The sequence below is a fragment of the Somniosus microcephalus genome, chromosome 4 (genome assembly GCF_052327205.1).
Source record: "Somniosus microcephalus isolate GS21.2 chromosome 4, FLI_Smic_1.0, whole genome shotgun sequence".
Lineage (NCBI taxonomy): Eukaryota > Metazoa > Chordata > Chondrichthyes > Squaliformes > Somniosidae > Somniosus > Somniosus microcephalus.
Genome location: NC_140990.1, coordinates 176,017,206 through 176,035,374, shown reverse-complemented (window position 1 = coordinate 176,035,374; position 18,169 = coordinate 176,017,206). Strand labels below are relative to the sequence as shown.

The window sequence follows — 18,169 nt, the reverse complement described above, 5'->3', positions numbered from 1 at the left end:
CTTCCCCCCCCCGTCTCTTTCCCCCCCCCGTCTCTTTCCCCCCCCGTCTCTTTCCCCCCCCGTCTCTTTCCCCCCCCGTCTCTTTCCCCCCCCGTCTCTTTCCCCCCCCCCGTCTCTTCCCCCCCCCCCCGTCTCTTCCCCCCCCCCCCGTCTCTTCCCCCCCCCCCGTCTCTTCCCCCCCCCCCGTCTCTTCCCCCCCCCCCCCGTCTCTTCCCCCCCCCCCCCGTCTCTTCCCCCCCCCCCCGTCTCTTCCCCCCCCCCCGTCTCTTCCCCCCCCCCCCCGTCTCTTCCCCCCCCCCCGTCTCTTCCCCCCCCCCCGTCTCTTCCCCCCCCCCCCCCGTCTCTTCCCCCCCCCCCCGTCTCTTCCCCCCCCCCCCCGTCTCTTCCCCCCCCCCCCCGTCTCTTCCCCCCCCCCCCCGTCTCTTCCCCCCCCCCCCCGTCTCTTCCCCCCCCCCCCGTCTCTTCCCCCCCCCCCCGTCTCTTCCCCCCCCCCCGTCTCTTTCCCCCCCCCGTCTCTTTCCCCCCCCGTCTCTTTCCCCCCCCGTCTCTTTCCCCCCCCCGTCTCTTTCCCCCCCCCGTCTCTTTCCCCCCCCCGTCTCTTTCCCCCCCCCGTCTCTTTCCCCCCCCCGTCTCTTTCCCCCCCCCGTCTCTTTCCCCCCCCCGTCTCTTTCCCCCCCCCGTCTCTTTCCCCCCCCCCGTCTCTTTCCCCCCCCCCGTCTCTTTCCCCCCCCCCGTCTCTTTCCCCCCCCCCGTCTCTTTCCCCCCCCCCCGTCTCTTTCCCCCCCCCCCCGTCTCTTTCCCCCCCCCCGTCTCTTTCCCCCCCCCGTCTCTTTCCCCCCCCCGTCTCTTTCCCCCCCCCGTCTCTTTCCCCCCCCCGTCTCTTTCCCCCCCCCGTCTCTTTCCCCCCCCCGTCTCTTTCCCCCCCCCGTCTCTTTCCCCCCCCCGTCTCTTTCCCCCCCCCGTCTCTTTCCCCCCCCCGTCTCTTTCCCCCCCCCGTCTCTTTCCCCCCCCCGTCTCTTTCCCCCCCCCGTCTCTTTCCCCCCCCCGTCTCTTTCCCCCCCCCGTCTCTTTCCCCCCCCCGTCTCTTTCCCCCCCCCCGTCTCTTTCCCCCCCCCCGTCTCTTTCCCCCCCCCCCCCGTCTCTTCCCCCCCCCCGTCTCTTCCCCCCCCCCGTCTCTTCCCCCCCCCCCGTCTCTTTCTTCCCCCCCCCGTCTCTTCCCCCCCCCCGTCTCTTCCCCCCCCCCCCCGTCTCTTCCCCCCCCCCCCCGTCTCTTCCCCCCCCCCCCCCCGTCTCTTTCTTCCCCCCCCCCGTCTCTTCCCCCCCCCCGTCTCTTCCCCCCCCCCCCCGTCTCTTCCCCCCCCCCCCGTCTCTTCCCCCCCCCCCCCCGTCTCTTCCCCCCCCCCCCCGTCTCTTCCCCCCCCCCCCCGTCTCTTCCCCCCCCCCCCCGTCTCTTCCCCCCCCCCCCGTCTCTTCCCCCCCCCCGTCTCTTCCCCCCCCCCGTCTCTTCCCCCCCCCCCGTCTCTTCCCCCCCCCCCGTCTCTTCCCCCCCCCCCGTCTCTTCCCCCCCCCCCCGTCTCTTCCCCCCCCCCCCCGTCTCTTCCCCCCCCCCCGTCTCTTCCCCCCCCCCGTCTCTTCCCCCCCCCCCGTCTCTTCCCCCCCCCCCGTCTCTTCCCCCCCCCCCGTCTCTTCCCCCCCCCCCCGTCTCTTCCCCCCCCCCCCGTCTCTTCCCCCCCCCCCGTCTCTTCCCCCCCCCCCGTCTCTTCCCCCCCCCCGTCTCTTCCCCCCCCCCGTCTCTTCCCCCCCCCCCGTCTCTTCCCCCCCCCCGTCTCTTCCCCCCCCCCCGTCTCTTCCCCCCCCCCCGTCTCTTCCCCCCCCCCCGTCTCTTCCCCCCCCCCCCGTCTCTTCCCCCCCCCCCCCGTCTCTTCCCCCCCCCCCCGTCTCTTCCCCCCCCCCCGTCTCTTTTCCCCCCCCCCCCCCCGTCTCTTAACCTCAGGTTGTCCCAAAGCGCGTCACAGCCAGTTAAATACTTGAAGTGTAGCCTCTGTTGTAATATAGGAAACGCATCAACCAGTTTGTGCACAGCAAGGTCCCACGAACAGCAATGAGATAATGACCAGATCGTCTGTTTTGTAGTGATGGTGTTTGAGGGATAAATATTGGTCAGGACACCAGGGACAATTCCCCTGCTCTACTTCGAAATAGTGCCATGGGATCTTTAATGTTCATCTGAGAGGGCAGGCGGGGCCTTGGTTGAATGTCTCATCTGAAAGAATGGCACCTCTGACAGTGCAGCACTCTCTCAGTACTTCACTGAAGTGTCAGTCTGGTTTATGTGCTCAAGTCTCTGGAGTGGGACTGTGAACTGTTAGAATAAAAGATTGCTGGACAAGATTTTGCTGGAAAAGACACAAACAACAAATTCGCTGACTGGGACAAATTGAATCACCGCACAGTGAGACATGCCACGCTTACGCATGGCTGGAACAAAGTTCGTCTCGTGTCCTGACTGGGACTAATTGGATCACTGAGGACTAACAAGGTTCACTTGTATCCTATTATCGAACTAATCACATTCCGCCGGGGAACAAGATGGAACGAAGACCTGAAGAGGCAGAATTGGCAACACAAGTGTGTAAACTCCTGACTGGAGGAAAATAACGATATGCGCTAATAAACGAATTGATTGGATGAATGTAAATGATCTAAAACCAACTTCTTGGAATTGTATATAAGCTCGGCACGTACTACAATCGGGGAGAAGGTGCTCTCGCAGACCGCGTGGTTGCAGACGCTTCTCCCAGAGCTCTGTCATTTAATAAAGTTGTCTCTCTTACTCAAAGTCTAGTTTCCGAGGAATCATTTTTCCTACAACAGAACCCACAACCTTCTGACTCAAAGGTGAGAGTGCTACCCACTGAGCCACGGCTGGCACCTAAAGTGTAGGTTAGCATACCTTGTCCAGCCAGTAGTAGATTCCTTTGTGCCCTTTGTAGTACTACAAGTGTATACTGGCCTGGAGAACTAGTGCAAGGGGCAGAAAGTTGATGTTGGCTGGGGGGCGGGGGAGTGGGAGGGGATATAAATGGGGATGTGTCGGGTGAAATCAGTAGTTCAAATATCCCTGTGTGGTGGGAAGCCCTGGGACTCGAGGTCTGTGAAATATTTGAATAGCTACTACTGGGCAAGCTTTGGATGTACTCTAAATGCTAAGCGTGCTGAACAAAATACTGACCTAAAGGTATGAGAGAGTATTTGTGGCATTCCCCTGAAGTTTGCTCCAGATGCCCTGATAGATATCATTACAGAGTCGTTCCTATTGTGATTCTCCGATTAAACTCCTGATTACGGTACAAAATGTGGATTTAAGAAAAAGAAGTATGGGTGCATGTTCATGTCTATCAAGGGGTTACACGCTGCTTGAGCTTGATATTCTATAAATTATAACTCCAGTGGGGTGTCGTGCTCAGTTTAACAAGTACTTGCACTCCATTGTACCTCTTGGGCACTCGTTAAACTTGCTCCGAAGGTTTTTCTTTCATGTCTTAAGGTGGATGCTCTAGTCCACAGGGTAAAAAAAAAGGCGTGGAACTCTGGATGGGTGTATGTGCGGCATAATCACAGCCTAATTTAAAGCCCCAAACCCCTCTTTGGCTTTGCTTTCCTGGTTTATTACAACCTTTATAGGCTCCATTATTCCGATATATAATTGTGTGATGGAATTATGGTTACAAAGGGAATAGTTACTAGTTACTGAAAGGTCATCTTCCTCTTTGTGTAATGTCAGTCTGATATTCATAGTGAATTGAGGCTACACTGTAAGAAGCTGTCGTGTCCTCTTGATATTACCCACCTGTAATTGTGCCATTAGTTTAACTGCACTAGCTCTACTGCCAGAGATGTTGAGTTGCCTGGGGAGATCAAGGAATTCATACTAAATGCAATACTTTTTGTTTTGGCTGCAGGTTGCATTTGAATACAAGAGACATCATGTGCATTCTCCCTCCACTTGATCTTTTTGTGAATCTCCAGCCTAGCTTTGAATAGCTTCCTTGGTTCCATCTTAACTGAATATGATGAGATCTGCAACAAAGACTTTAACGTGAATCTACACAACAATATTGGGGATTCCAAGGGACGATATGTGCAATCCACCAAAGCTGGGAATCTTCTAGTGCCTTGGTGCGGAGTGTCTGAGGGGAGGGGAGGGCGGGGGGATCCTTAGAAGAGGGAATTTTCCAGGATGCCTTTGGACAAGTGATGCCAGAAAATAAACCCATGAATGTGGATCAAAAAGAGACGGGAACCATCACTGGTAAGAACAGAAACTAAACTCTGCGCTTGGAGAGGGAAAACTTAAGTTTGAATATTTCTTTTAATTGTAACTTGACAATAATTGCAAGTTGCTAAACTCGGAGGCCTGCTAATTACTAGCTTGACTCCGACTGCAGCTGATGAGACAGGCATATATGAGCCATGAACTTGCATGTGAAGGGGGTGTTAATGTTAATGGGCTTGCAGGTGTAACACTAAGAATAACTGAAGTTTTGATGTGACTTCATTTTAATTAAAATGTACATTGATTAGAAAATTGCTCTGGTTTGAATCCAGCAAGTTTAAAAAGAAATGTTCATCTCTTGCTCTGGCTATACAAAAATTAGCTTGAGTTAGTTTAACTCCACAGCACTGAAGTGTCTATAAATGGAAAGAAAAAATTGCAGTGATGCAGTACTTTATCATGCCTTAGTGCTTCACATGGAATTAAGGCATCGTGTATTTTTAAGGCAATCAAAACTTGCACTTATAAAATGCCTTTAATTTAATAAAACATCCCAAAGCACTTACACAGACACAGAGCAGTGTTGAGAAGGATTGGAGGTGGTGACCAAATGTGGGATAAACTGCTTTTGAAAGAGGGGAGAGAAGCAGCAAGGCAGAGGGATTTAGAGAGAGCATTCCAGAATCTGGGACTGAGACAAAGGAAAGTTGAGCAGTGGAACAGGGATGCAAAAGAGAGCTCGAGTGAAGAGTGGGTGCTGAGACATGGGGAAGATTGCAGAGGTAGGGAAGGGCGAGGCCACAGAGGGACTTGTAAAAGAGGACAAAGATTTTGGAATTAGTAATGTTGAGAAACCAAAGGCTGGCGAGGATAGGTGTGATGGGGTGGGGGCGGCAGGAGTTGGTGTTGCATAAGCTGTGTGCTGTGGAATTGTCGATGAGTTGCAATTTGTGAAGGACCGAAGTCAGGAGTGCAACAAGCACTATGTTGGAGTAATCAAATCTGGAGGTGACCAACGCAGGGATAGGGCTTTCAGCATCAGTTGGCCATTAGGGGGTGGAGATGGGCAATGTTGCCAAAATGGAAATAGGAGCTGCTGGTAGCGAGGGAGAGGGATAGAATCTGGGGCTAAGGTGCCAAGGTTTTAGTGGAAGCCAAACAGGATGGCTTTGGTCTTGCCAGTGTCGAATGGAAAGACGTTCGTACTCATCCAGAACTTGCTGGCTGAGCCCCATTGAGGTGGTTGAGAAGTGGAAGAAGTTGACGAGGAAAAGAAATGGGCCAAAGGTGGAGCCAACATATTTTGCATTTCTGAATTCCGATTATTTACGTAGATTAGAAACAGGGACCCAGCATTAATTCCTGAAGCACTCTACTCCGTATATCTCCTGAATCTGACATCCATCCCCTTACGAGTACCTGATTTAGAGTGCTTGATGCTGATGGTAACCATGTGGGTATGGGAGAAGCTATGGCAGGAGCTTGTTGGGCTAGTTATTAATGGAGCCAGGGTAGTGCAGTACCAGGGACATAGACCAGAGGAAAGACAGTGGAGGAGGATGGAGTGGTTATCCTATGCAAAACGTTATGGATAAAGAATTGGATGAATGAGCGGAAGCAGCAGGTACTAGTTAGGGGAGTGATTTCAGGTTGAGGGTCTAGAGATTTGGAAAGGGCTACTTCAGAGTGCTGTTGACTTGCTGGTAGATAATCTTCAATCAGTAGATACAAATGAATGGGATTTCAGCCTTGTATGTGGCCCCTGAGGCTTCATGGTATAAATGTATGCAGCCTTTGAAACCGGAATGCTGGGACACCTCTGGTACATAAAAAAAAATCACTTACTGGAAGCGGGCTGAGCTTTTAGTAATACTCCTGTGGTGGATCCAACTCTATTTCAAGTCAAAGTCAAAACTCGGGCAGCCAAATCACAATCTCATGGGTGCTTCCGAGGTGATAAATGATGGATGTTGAGAGATTACCCCAATATAGATACTGCATACATTCAGCATAAATGTAATGGAATAGGATGTGCCTCTCATGTCCAGGCAATTGATTCTAAAAGGTTGACTACAAGTTGTGCAGTTGTAACTGGTCCTGATGGCAAGTTTACCAAACAGATTTGTGATCCAAGAATTGCCTTGCTCAAAATTTCATACAACTCTGCGCCTGCTAGTATCTAAAAGGTTAATGCTATAAAATTGGAGACTCCAGGACTTTTGGCTGGATGTAGCAGATCACCATCTATAATGCTTTGGGAGCTTTTACATCCAAAAGTAAAGGGACTTGTTGCTAAAGATATGGGCTCCTTACATAGGTAGAACGCTAGAGGATGGTTGGATTGTTTCATTCCCAGTCCCCTCTGGTTGCTCGTACATGCTGTGGTGGGGGGGAGAAAGGAGTGATTATTTTTCATTTGTTCAATGGAAAACATTGATACAGGAAATTCTTTGGTATCCGGCACTGATGGGACCGGGATGGTGCCGGTTGATTTAAAATTCCGATGACGGAGAGGGTTATCTACCGAGGCTATTTAGGTGCCATTTAAACGAGAGTTTCCTGTATTTGTTTCAGGTTTCACAGCAATTACTTTTTTTTATACAAGTATTAACATGCGTAAGTTTGATTGGTTGCAGTGTCTGTACAGGAAGCTGTCTGTTCAGGGCGCATTGCTCCACCTAATTGTATTCAAGTCAATTTGATACGGTAGTTCAAAAGAAAATCGCAGGAGTTTCGTGGTCACAACCACAACTTCATTTCATCAGGTGGATATAAAAGACCCCATGGCACTATTCGAAGAAGAGCAGGGCAGCTCCCCCTGAGTAAGCAACAGTAGTAGTTCTGCCAATGTGCCAAGTGTGCCTGTCGATATAATCCTGATGCTTTGCTGGTGGATGGGGCTAGATACAGGTGATATAGTTTCACCACCTGTTTATGTTGCTGCTTACAGTAGTCCTTCAACCAGAGTGGCTGGGCCATATAAACTTCCGTGGTTGTTGTTGATGCTTTGTAGAGCTTAACAGCAATGAGATAATATGCAAGCTTTTCCTCCGTTCCTCCCTCCTGCCCAAACAGATCTTACTGCTTCCTTTTTGGTGGTTTGAATCTTTGCATTTGCTGTATACAAATATCTGTGTTCCTGTATGATTGTTGCTCCAATGATTAAACATCTAGTTCCTATGAGTTAAATTGCAATGGTTCTGACTGTTGTAGAAAGCTTATTTTTTTGGCTCTACTATAATTTGTAGGGGGTGGGGGTGGGGAGAGGGCTTCTTGCAAGCTCGCCTCCTCTCCCTCGCAAGCTCGCCTCCTCTCCCTCGCAAGCTCGCCTCCTCTCCCTCGCAAGCTCGCCTCTTCTCCCTCGCAAGCTCGCCTCTTGGATTCATAGATTGATACAGCACAGAAGGAGGGTGTTCAGCCTCCAATTAGAGCTATCCAATTAGTTACATTCCCCAGCTCTTTCCCTATAGCCCTGTAATTGTTTTTCCCCTCAAGTATTTATCCAATTCCCTTTTGAATATTACAATTGAATCTGCTTCCACCACCCTTTCAGGAGTGCATTCCAGATCATCATAACTCGCTGTGGGGAAAAAAAATCCTCATTCCGTCTCTGGTTCTTTTGCCAATCACCTGAAATCTTGACCTCTGGTTACTGACCCTTCTGCCACTAGAAACAGTTTCTCCTTATTTACTCCATCAAAGCCTCTCATGATTTTGAACACCTCTATCAAATCTCCTCTTAACCTTCTTTGCTCTAAGGAGAACAATCCCAGCTTCTCCAGTCTCTCTACATAACTGAAGTCCCTCATCCCTGGTACCATTCTAGTGACTCTATTCTCAACCCTCTCTGAAGCCTTGACATCCTTCCTAAAGTGTGGTGGCCAGAATTGAACACAGTAATCCAGCAGAAGCCTAACCAGTGTTTTATAAAGATTTAGCATAACCTCCTTGCTTATTTATGCTATGCCTCTATTAATAAAGACAAAGATCCCATGTGCTTTTTTAACAGCCTTCTCAACTTGTCCTGCCACCTTCAATGATTTGTGTACATACACCCCCAGGTGTCTCTGTTCCTGCACCCCCTTCAAAATTGTACCATTTAATTTATATTGCCTCTCTTCATTCTTCCTACCATCATGTATTACTTCATGCTTCTCTGTTAAATTTCGTCTGCCATGCACCTGCCCATTTCACCAGTCTGTGTCCTTCTGAAGTCTGTTACTATCCTCTTCATTGTTTTGTGTTCTCTGCAAACTTTGAAATTATGCCCTGTATACCCAAGTCCAGATCATTTAATATATATCAAAAAGAGCAGTGGTCATAGAATCATAGACATTTACAGCACAGAAGGAGGCCATTCGGCCCATCATGTCTGTGCCGGCTGACAAAGCTATCCAGCCTAATCCCACTTTCCAGCTCTTGGTCCGTAGCCATGTAGGTTAGGACACCAAGTGCATATCCAAGCACTTTTTAAATGTGATGAGGGTTTCTGCCTCTACCACCCTTTCAGGCAGTGAGTTCCAGACCCCCACCACCCTCTGGGTGAAAAAAGTTCTCCTCAACTCCCCTCCAATCCTTCTATGCCCCCTGGTTATTGACCTCTCTGCTAGGGGAAATAGGTCCTTCCTATCCATTCTATCTGGACCCCTCAATTTTATACACACCTCAATCAAGTCTCCCCTCAGCCTCCTCTGTTCCAATCTTTCCTCATAGCTAAAATTCTCCAGTCCTGGCAGCATTCTCGTAAATCTCCTCTGTACCATCTCTAGTGCAATCACGTCTTTCCTGTAATGTGGTGACCAGAACGGCACGCAGTATTCTAGCTGTGGCCTAACTAGTGTTTTATACAGTTCTAGCATAACCTCCCTGCTCTTATATTCTATGCTTCGGCTAATAAAAGAAAGTATCCCGTATGCCTCCTTAACCACCTTATCTACCTGTCCTAATACCAACCCTTGGGAACACCATTATATACTTCTCTCCAGTCTCAAAAACAACCGTTCAACACTATGCTCTGCTTTCTGTCCCTTAGCCAATTTCATATCCACACTGCTACTGTCCCTTTAATCCCATGGGCTTTAGTTTTGCTAACAAGTCTATTATATGGTACTTTGTCAAACACCTTTTGAAAGTCCATACACACAAAATCAACGGCACTACCCTCAACAATCCTCTCCATTACTTCATCAAAGAACTTAATTAAGTTAGTCAATTACACAATTTGCCTTTAATCAATCCATGCTGACTTTCATTTATTAGCCCATAATTTTCCAAGTGACAATTAATTTTGTCCCAGATTATTGTCTCTAAAAGTTTTCCCACCACTGATGCTAGGCTGACTGGCCTATAGTTACCAGGTTTATCCCTCTCCCCTTTTTTAAACAATGGTGTAACATTTCCAGTCCTTCGGCACCACCCCTATATCTAAGGAGGATTGGAAGATTGTGGCCAGAGCCTCCGCAATTTCCACCCATACTTCCCTCGGTAACCTAGTATGCATCCCAACCAGACCAGGTGACTTTTCTACTTTGAGCACTGCCAACATTTTAAGTGCCTCCTTTATTTTTTTCCTATCCAGTATCTATACTACCTCCTCCTTTACTGCTACATTGGTATTATCCTATTTTTAGCGAAGATGGATAAAAAGTACTCATTTAGGATCTCAGCCATGCCCTCTGACTCCACAAGAATATTTCCTTTTTGGTCCCTAATTGACCCCACCCTTCCTTTGACCACCCTTCCACTATTTATATGTTTATAAAAGACTTTTGGGTTCCCTTTTTATGTTGGCTGCTAATCTATTCTCATACTCTCTCTTTGCCCCTCTTATTCCCTTTTTTAGATGTCCTCTGTACTCAGCTTGGTTTTCTACTGTAGCATGAACCTTACTCTTCTCTCTCCAGCTCACCCCTTCTGTTTTCCTGCACCCTGTCATTTTCTGGTGGGCTTCCCATTGGTCTTGACCTGGTTGCTTGGACGTATAGGACAGCAGCCAGTGGCATGGCTGAGGTCTGAATGTCTCCACGTTGGGAAATGCCAAAGTGAACCTGGCAGCCTATACCATGGTCTGATGAATTATTGCAGCAAGTTGCAAAAAAGTTAAAATGTATAGTTAACATATTCACTCAACAATGTCTTACGAACGCAATGAGATAAATGGCAATCTGTTTTAGCGATGTTGGTTGCTAAATATTGGCCAGGACTCCGGAGAGAATGCCCCTGCTCGTCTTTAAATGGTGCCATGGGATCTTTTACATTCACCCGAGCAGGCAGATGGAGCTTTGGTTTAACGTCTCATCTGAAAGACACAGCTCTGACCAATGTTCACTTTAAGCTGTGCAGTCGTGCGGCGCTTTGCAGGTCCTGCGCAGCCAGTGAGCCGGCTTTTAAATAGAAAAACCGCATATGCGTGGAATTTTGACTCTTTAACGGGCTGCGCGGGCCAAAAAAAATTAGAGGGAACATTGTCTCTGACAATACAGCAATTCCTCAGTAGTGGCGGCTGAGATTAATGTGCTGGTCACAATTTGAATTCTGAGCCTTACAAGATTTAAAATCTGTGAATGTAGATAACTGAACACCAGACTCTTCTCCCAATGTGCATGCTTAAGGCCACTTCCTGTTATCTAACGTTCTAAGTTATAATCATAGTCACTCTACCAGATGTGGCATTAGGCTTTTTTAAAAACAAATAGTTCCCAAACATCAGTTAGCAGCTTTCAAGAAATTGCATTTTCATTTGATTGACTTAAAATTCTGAAATATTGCAGTATCTGCTCCAGTTGCCCCAATGGAATGCAGTGACTATTTCTTTTGATCTGTCTTAGCATGCTAATACAGTAAAGATTGATGATCCTTTTAACTGAACAGCACCGACTACCTAAAGCCCGCGTTGTGCGGACCAAATTCTAAGCACTGCACAGGAAAGAACTACTAATGTTACAGCTCTTAGTGTTGTCCTGTAGGTGACTGCAATTTATGAGGATGTTGCCAGGACTGGAACATTTTAGCTATGAGGAAAGATTGGATAGGCTGGGGTTTTTTTTTGGAACAGAGCAGGCTGATGGTAGATTTATTTGAGGTGTATAAAATGATGAGGGGCCTAGATAGAGTGGCTAGGAAGGACCTATTTCCCTTAGCAGAGAGGTCAATAACCAATTGGTTGAAGGATTAGAGGGGAGTTGAGGAGAACTTTTTTCACCGAGGGTGGTGGGGGTCTGGAACTCTCTGCCTGAAAGGGTGGTCGAGACAGAAACCCTCATCACATTTAAGAAGTACTTGGAAATGCACTTGAAGTGCTGTAACCTACAAAGCTATAGACCAAGAGCTGGAAAGTGGGATTCGGCTGGCTAGTTTTTCAGCTGGCACAGACACGCTGAACCAGCTGGACTCCTTCTGTGCTGTAAATGTCTATGATTCTATGACCACTGCTCTTTTTGATGTATATTAAATGATCTGGACTTGGGTATACAGGGCATAATTTCAAAGTTTGCAGATAAAACAAAACAATTTAAATCTTCAATAACTCTGCTTTGGGACACAGGTACTGAAATAAGAGAGTATTTTTTGATGGGTGGGATGAGATAGATTTTACTAATTTATAAAACAATGCAAAGCAACTCCCTGGGTGTGACTGGAAGGAATTAAATGTGATACAGTTGGCTCTTAAACATTAGGTGAGCCACACACATTCTGACATAACAAGTGTATTCTATCTGACCTTTCAGCTTGTGCCTTGTGGTAGGTAGTAGAATTACTCTCAGCCTGTTTGACCACACACCAATAACAATGAGATATGTATTATTAAGTAAGCAGGTTTTATTTATCCAAATTCTCTGGCTCACTGTCAATCTGTTTCTTGCTGCTTATTGGGGTTTGTTCAGAAGCGCACTGTTTTGCCTCACCTGAAAAGGTAACCATGTTCGCCCATTCCAAGTATCTGCTCGTGTTTTGTTGGCTGCAACAACTATCAGGAAAGACTGAACAGAAGGAGGCCATTCGGCCCATCATGTCTGCACCAGCTCTTTCGAAGAGCAATCCAGTTAGTCCCACTCCCCCACTCTTTCCCCATACCCCTGCACTTTTTTCTCCTTCTAGAAAAGAGAACGCTGAGAGGTGAACTAATAGAGGTCTTCAAAATTATGAAGGGGTTAGATAGGGTAGACGTAGAGAGGATGTTTCCACTTATGGGGAGTCCAAAACCAGGGGCTGTGAATATAAGGTAGTCATTAATAAATCCAATAGGGAATACAGGAGAAACTTCTTTAACTAGAGAGTGGTTAGAATGAGGAACTTGTTACCACATGGAGTGGTTGAGGTGAATAGCATAGATGCATTTAAATGAAAGCTAGGTAAGTACATGAGGGAGAAGGGAATAGAAGGGTGTCAAGGCCCTGGAGAGGGTACAGAGGAGGTTTACCAGGATGATACCAAGGATGAGGGAGTTCAGTTATGTAAAACACTAGTTCGGCCCCAGCTGGAGTATTGTATTGTGTCCAATTCTGGGCACCACACTTTAGGAAGGGAGTGAAGGCTTTGGAGAGCGTACAGAAGAGATTTACTAGAATGGTTCCAGGGATGAGAGATTACAGTTAACTGGATAAACTGGAGAAGCTACGGTTGTTCTCCTTGGAGCAGAGAAGGCTAAGAGGAGATTTAATGGGGGTGTTTAAAATCATGAAGGGTTTAGATAAAGTAAGTAAAGAGAAACTGTTTCCAATGGCTGAAGGGTCGATAACCAGAGGGCACAGATTTAAGGTGATTGAACCAGAGGCGACATGAGGAAAAATCTTTTTAAGCAACGAGTGGTTAGGATTTGGAATGCGCTGCCTGATAGGGTGATAGATACAGATTCAATACGAGCCTTCAAAAGGGAATTTGATGAATACTTGAAGGGGAAAAAATTGCAGGGATATGGGGAAAGAGCGGCGGAGTGAGACTAACTGAATTGCTCTTCGAAAGAGCCGGCACAGACTCGATGGGCTGAATGGTCTCCTTCTCTGCTGTACTGTTATGTGGAGAGATTGGAGAAGCTGGGATTGTTCTCAAAAGGTTAAGGGGAGACCTAATCGAGGTATTCAAAATTATGAGGGGTTTTGATAGAGCGAGTAGGGAGAAACTGTTTCCTCTAGCAAGTGGGTCGGTAACTGGAGGACACTGATTTAAAATAATTTACAGAAGAATTAGAGGGGGAAAAAGAGAAGAAATTTCTTCACACACAAGTTTGTTAATACAGGAAACTTTGTGCTATCTGGCACCGACGAGTCCGAGCTGTTGCCGTTCCCTCAAAACTGCCGGACACACCAGCATTAATGTTGACGCATACGGAGCTTTTCATCTCCGTATCTGACAACAAACACTGTTGCTTAGCAACAGCGTCTAAACAGTCGGCCCGTACCTTGGAAGCGTCTCTCTGAAGCTGTTGCTAAGCTACAGAGACTTTGCAGAGCCTGACTGTTGGGGGGAAAAAAAAGCCACGAGAAGAAAAAAAACCTAATATCAACATATCTTTCCATTCCTTTGTCCCTGATGTACTTATCTAGCTTCCCTTTAAATGCATCTATGCTATTTGCCTCAACCTCTCCGTATGGTAGTGAGTTCCACATTCTCATCACTTTGATTAATGAAGCTTCTCCTGAATTTCCTATTGGATTTATTAGTGACTATCTTATATTTTTGGCCCCTAGTTTTGCATTCCCCACAAGTGGAAACATTTTCTGTACATGTACCCTATCGAACCCCTTCATAATTTTACAGACCTCTATCAGGTCACCTCTCAGCCTTCTCTTTTCTAGAGAATAGAGCCCCAGCATGTTCAATCTTTCCTGTAAGTTGATAAAATGTGAGATAGACAAATGCAGTCTTTCTGATTGGACTATTAAAGTGAGATTTTTTTGCAGGAAGACGAGATGAGAAAGCTAACATCAAAGGTCTGGTGTTAACATTAAACGTTCCCATAACACACATTACTGCTGTTTGCTCAAATCCTTGATTCTCACCAGAGATCTGAACTCCATGGGTTGACTAAGAACAGGTTTGCTCATGTTTAACATTACATTGAGAAGTTCTGTGGAAAAACATTTTTTTTTTTTTTAAAGCTGAGAGAGAAATGCAGGACTGATTCTAACTTGCATAGAATTTACAGCACAGAAACTGGCCTTTCGGCTCAACTGGTCTATGCCGGTGTTTATGCTCCACACTTGGGAGTGTTGGGAGAAAAAGCCTGAAATGTAAAATGTCTGGTTGTTAAAAGGTGAAATATTGCTTGAAGTTTGTTGTGTATGTTCCCTGTTAGTTAACGTAACATGTATCTGAACTTGTATCATTGTTTCGCTTGGATAATTTTCTTCAAAAATTCACCACACGTTCTGTTGATAACAGTTGCTATGTACCTTGGCGTGATGTGTGCAACAAAATTATGATTCGGGTCTGATAAAGGTGACGAAGTGTCCCTGAGATGTGTCTCTGTTCCTGTTGCCAGATGTGTGCAGCAGTGAGGAGTTGCCTGAAGTGGAACTTGTGAGCCTGATTGAAGACCACCTGCCCCAGTATCAGCTGCGAGCAGAGCCGCTCTACCTCTATCAGAACAAGGACTGGGAGCAGACCCCCGAGTACACCGGCCATGCATCCAGCGAGCTATCGCCCACCCAGGCCGAGGAGACCTTCCGCTACATGAGTAAGTGGTTCGGTAATGGAAACCTTTAATTCAAAATGATTTATTGTGTCAATTCAAAAGGCAAACGATCCATCCATCCCTCCCTAAAATAAATTAAACCAGTTGCATTCTTTTTGTAACCTGGGTTCCAATTACAATATTTCTCTTGCCAGTTTGACCTGCATTTGTAGGTTGACAAAGAGCTGGCATTTATGTAAGAACATAAGGAATAGGAGCAGGAGTGAGCCATACGGCCCCTCCAGCCTGCTCCACCATTCAATAAGGTCATGGCTGATCTTCAGCGCACTTTCCTGCCTGATCCCCATATCCCTTGATTCCCCATGAGTCCAAAAATCTATCTCGGCCTTGAATATACTCAATGGCCCAGAAATTCGGGTCTCCACGGGTGAGTACGCATGGGGTACTCGCCCGTAAGCCCAATGGAAGTGCCGGTTTCCTGCATGCACTGCGCATGCGTGGGAAACCGGCACTTCCGTTTCTCTGAAAGCAGAGGTTCAGAGGTCGAACGCGTGCGAGGGGGAGGCTGCGCGTGCGCATCGAACTTAGGTTTTTTTTACAAGTTTTTCCGGGAGGGTAAGTCTCCAGAATTTAGAAATGTAAAAAGCAGGCGTAAGGCCTGCTTTTTACAAGGTAAGTGGTGAATTAATTAAAATTAAAACATTTTTTCCACAGGTTTATTATTTTTAAATACTTTAAAGCAAGGTAAGTTTATTTTTAGCCCCGTTAGAATATAAAATTATTTTTTTCAAAAATTTAAATTATTGTTTAAAATAGTTATTTCATGTAATTTATAGTTTATTTTAAAAATGTGATGTTTTTTTAAAATTTATTTGAAGGTTTAGTGCTATTTTGGGGCCGTAATATTTATAAGTCTTGACTGCACGTCCTGTCAAGACTTATGAATGGAGCATTCCCTGCTCCGATTGGCTGCCCATGGCCCACGTGATCCCAGGGGACGCTTCGAACTAACTGCGCCCCTGGGATACGCAAGCACTGCGTGCCGGCAGCTGAACCAGGCCCCAGATCGGAATTCCACGGGGCCCTACAGCTCAACTGTCGGTGCGCAAGGTAAGTGCAGGTCGGGGGCTTGCACCCGCGGGAAGCCCCCGACCCGAATTTCTGGGCCATTAATTCAGCATCCACAGCCCTTTGAGTGAAGAAATTCCTCCTCATCTTAATCCTAAATGGCCGACTCCTTATTCTGAATCTATGCCCCCTAGTTCTAGACTTTCCAGCCAGGAGAAATATCCCCTCAGCATCTACCCTGTCAATCCCCCTCAGAATCTTATGTTTCAATAAGATCACCTCTCATTAGAGGCCGATTCTACTCAATCTCTCCTCATTGGGCAACCCTTTCGTCCCAGAGATCAATCTAGTGAACTTTTGTTGCACCGCCTCTAAGGCATGTATGTCCTTTCTCAGATAAGGAGACCAAAACTGTGCACATATAGCGTCTTTCACGACCTCAGGACGTTGCAAAGCGCATTACAGCCAATGAAGTACTTTTGAAGTGTAGTCACTGTTGTAATGTAGTAAACGCGGCAGCCAATTTGTGCACAGCAAGCTCCCACAAACAGCAATGTGATAATGACCAGATAATCTAGTTTAGTGATGTTGGTTGAGGGATAAATATGGTGCTGTAGGATCTGTTCCATCCACCTGAGGGGGCAGGCGGGGCATCGGTTTAACTTTTCATCTGAAAGACGGCACCTCTGACAGTTCAGCACTCTGTCAGCCTAGATTTTTTTTTTTTTTTGCTCTAGTTGAGGACGAATATTGACAATTCATATCTGAAGGGAAGCTGTGTTGCAACCAATTCAAATGTCTTGACACTATTTCTTGGACCAGCATAGGCCTTCTCTTCATTGTGTTGGACCCAACACAATACCATTTTTCATCGGGAAGCCACGGAGCTTGGCACAATTGACGCGTGACTTGAATTTAAATGTGATAAAATGTTAAATATCTTCTCGAGCGCTTGGCTGTTGCATGGAATTAAATTAAAAGATGCTCTTAGTTCTTATAGACTGTCTACGTAAGTGTGAGTGCGACTGCAGTAAAATGTCAGAATATAGGGTTTTAAAGGTTTTGTGTTTTTGGAAAAATTGTACTGTAGATTATGGAATGTGTTCAGAATAAATTCCATTTGTTGGCATGTAACTGACTTGTGTGTGCATGCACTTGGGATTTTTAATATATCTGGTAAGTCTCTACCTCTTTCACTCATAGATCCTTTGTGACAAAGAATTTATTTAAAGCCTCGTCCTCTTCCAAGACCCCCTCTTCCATTTTCTGCATAAATGGGGACAAATCCCCTGGATCTGATGGCCTACATCCTAGGGTTCAAGGAAAGGTGGCTGCAGAGATGGTGGATGCATTGGTTGTGATCTTCCAAAATTCCCTAGATTCTAGAACCGTCCCAGTGGATTGGAAGGTAGCAAATGTAACCCCACTATTCAAGAAAGAAAGGAGGGAGGGAGGGAGAAAGAAAGAAAGACTTGCATTTACATAACGCCTTTCATGACCACCGGACGTCTCAAAGCGCTTTACAGCCAATTAAGTACTTTTGGAGTGTAGCCACTGTTGTAATGTGGGAAACGCAGCAGCCAATCTGCGCACAGCAAGCTCCCACAAACAGCATTGTGATAATGACCAGATAATCTCTCTTTGTTATGTTGGTTGAGAAAATGGGGAACTACAGGCCAGTTAGCCTGACATCAGTCGTCTGGGAAACATGCTGGAATCCATTGTTAAGGAAGTGGTAAGAGGGCATAGAAAATCATAATCTGATACGGCAGAGTCAACATGGTTTTATGAAAGGGAAATCATGTTTAACAAATGTATTAGAGTGTTTTGAGGATGTAACTAGCAGAATAGATAAAGGGGAACCTGTGGATGTAATATATTTGGATTTCCAAAAGGCATTCGATAAGGTGCCACATAAAAGATTGTTACGTAAGAAAAGGGTTCATGGGACGGTGGGAATAGATTAGCATGGATAGAGGATTGGTTAACGAACAGAAAACAGATGGGGTAAACGGGTCATTTTCAGGTTGGCAGGTTGTAACTAATGGGGTGCTGCAAGGATCAGTGTTGGGCCTCAGCTATTCACAATCTACATCAATGACTTCGATGAAGGGACCAAGAGTAATGTATCCAAGTTTGCTGCTGATACAAAACTAGGTGGGAAAGTAAGCTGTGAGGAGGACACAAAGAGC

The 18,169-nt window shown here is 46.7% G+C and overlaps 1 protein-coding gene across 4 annotated transcripts in view; it reads left to right on the top strand.

The window, feature by feature from the left end:
- Nucleotides 1-18,169, top strand: part of trak2 (trafficking protein, kinesin binding 2) — a 149,313-nt gene that overhangs the window by 31,507 nt on the left and 99,637 nt on the right. For 3 of the 4 annotated variants that reach the window (XM_085985489.1, XM_085985490.1, XM_085985491.1), the window contains exons 2-3: nucleotides 3,963-4,312; nucleotides 14,757-14,951. In XM_085985489.1, coding sequence (XP_085841615.1) covers nucleotides 4,258-4,312; nucleotides 14,757-14,951 — 250 coding nt within the window. In that variant the 5' untranslated portion in view covers nucleotides 3,963-4,257. Of the gene's footprint in view, nucleotides 1-3,962; nucleotides 4,313-14,756; nucleotides 14,952-18,169 lie in introns of those variants that run through there. The other variant, XM_085985492.1, reaches the window with a different exon arrangement.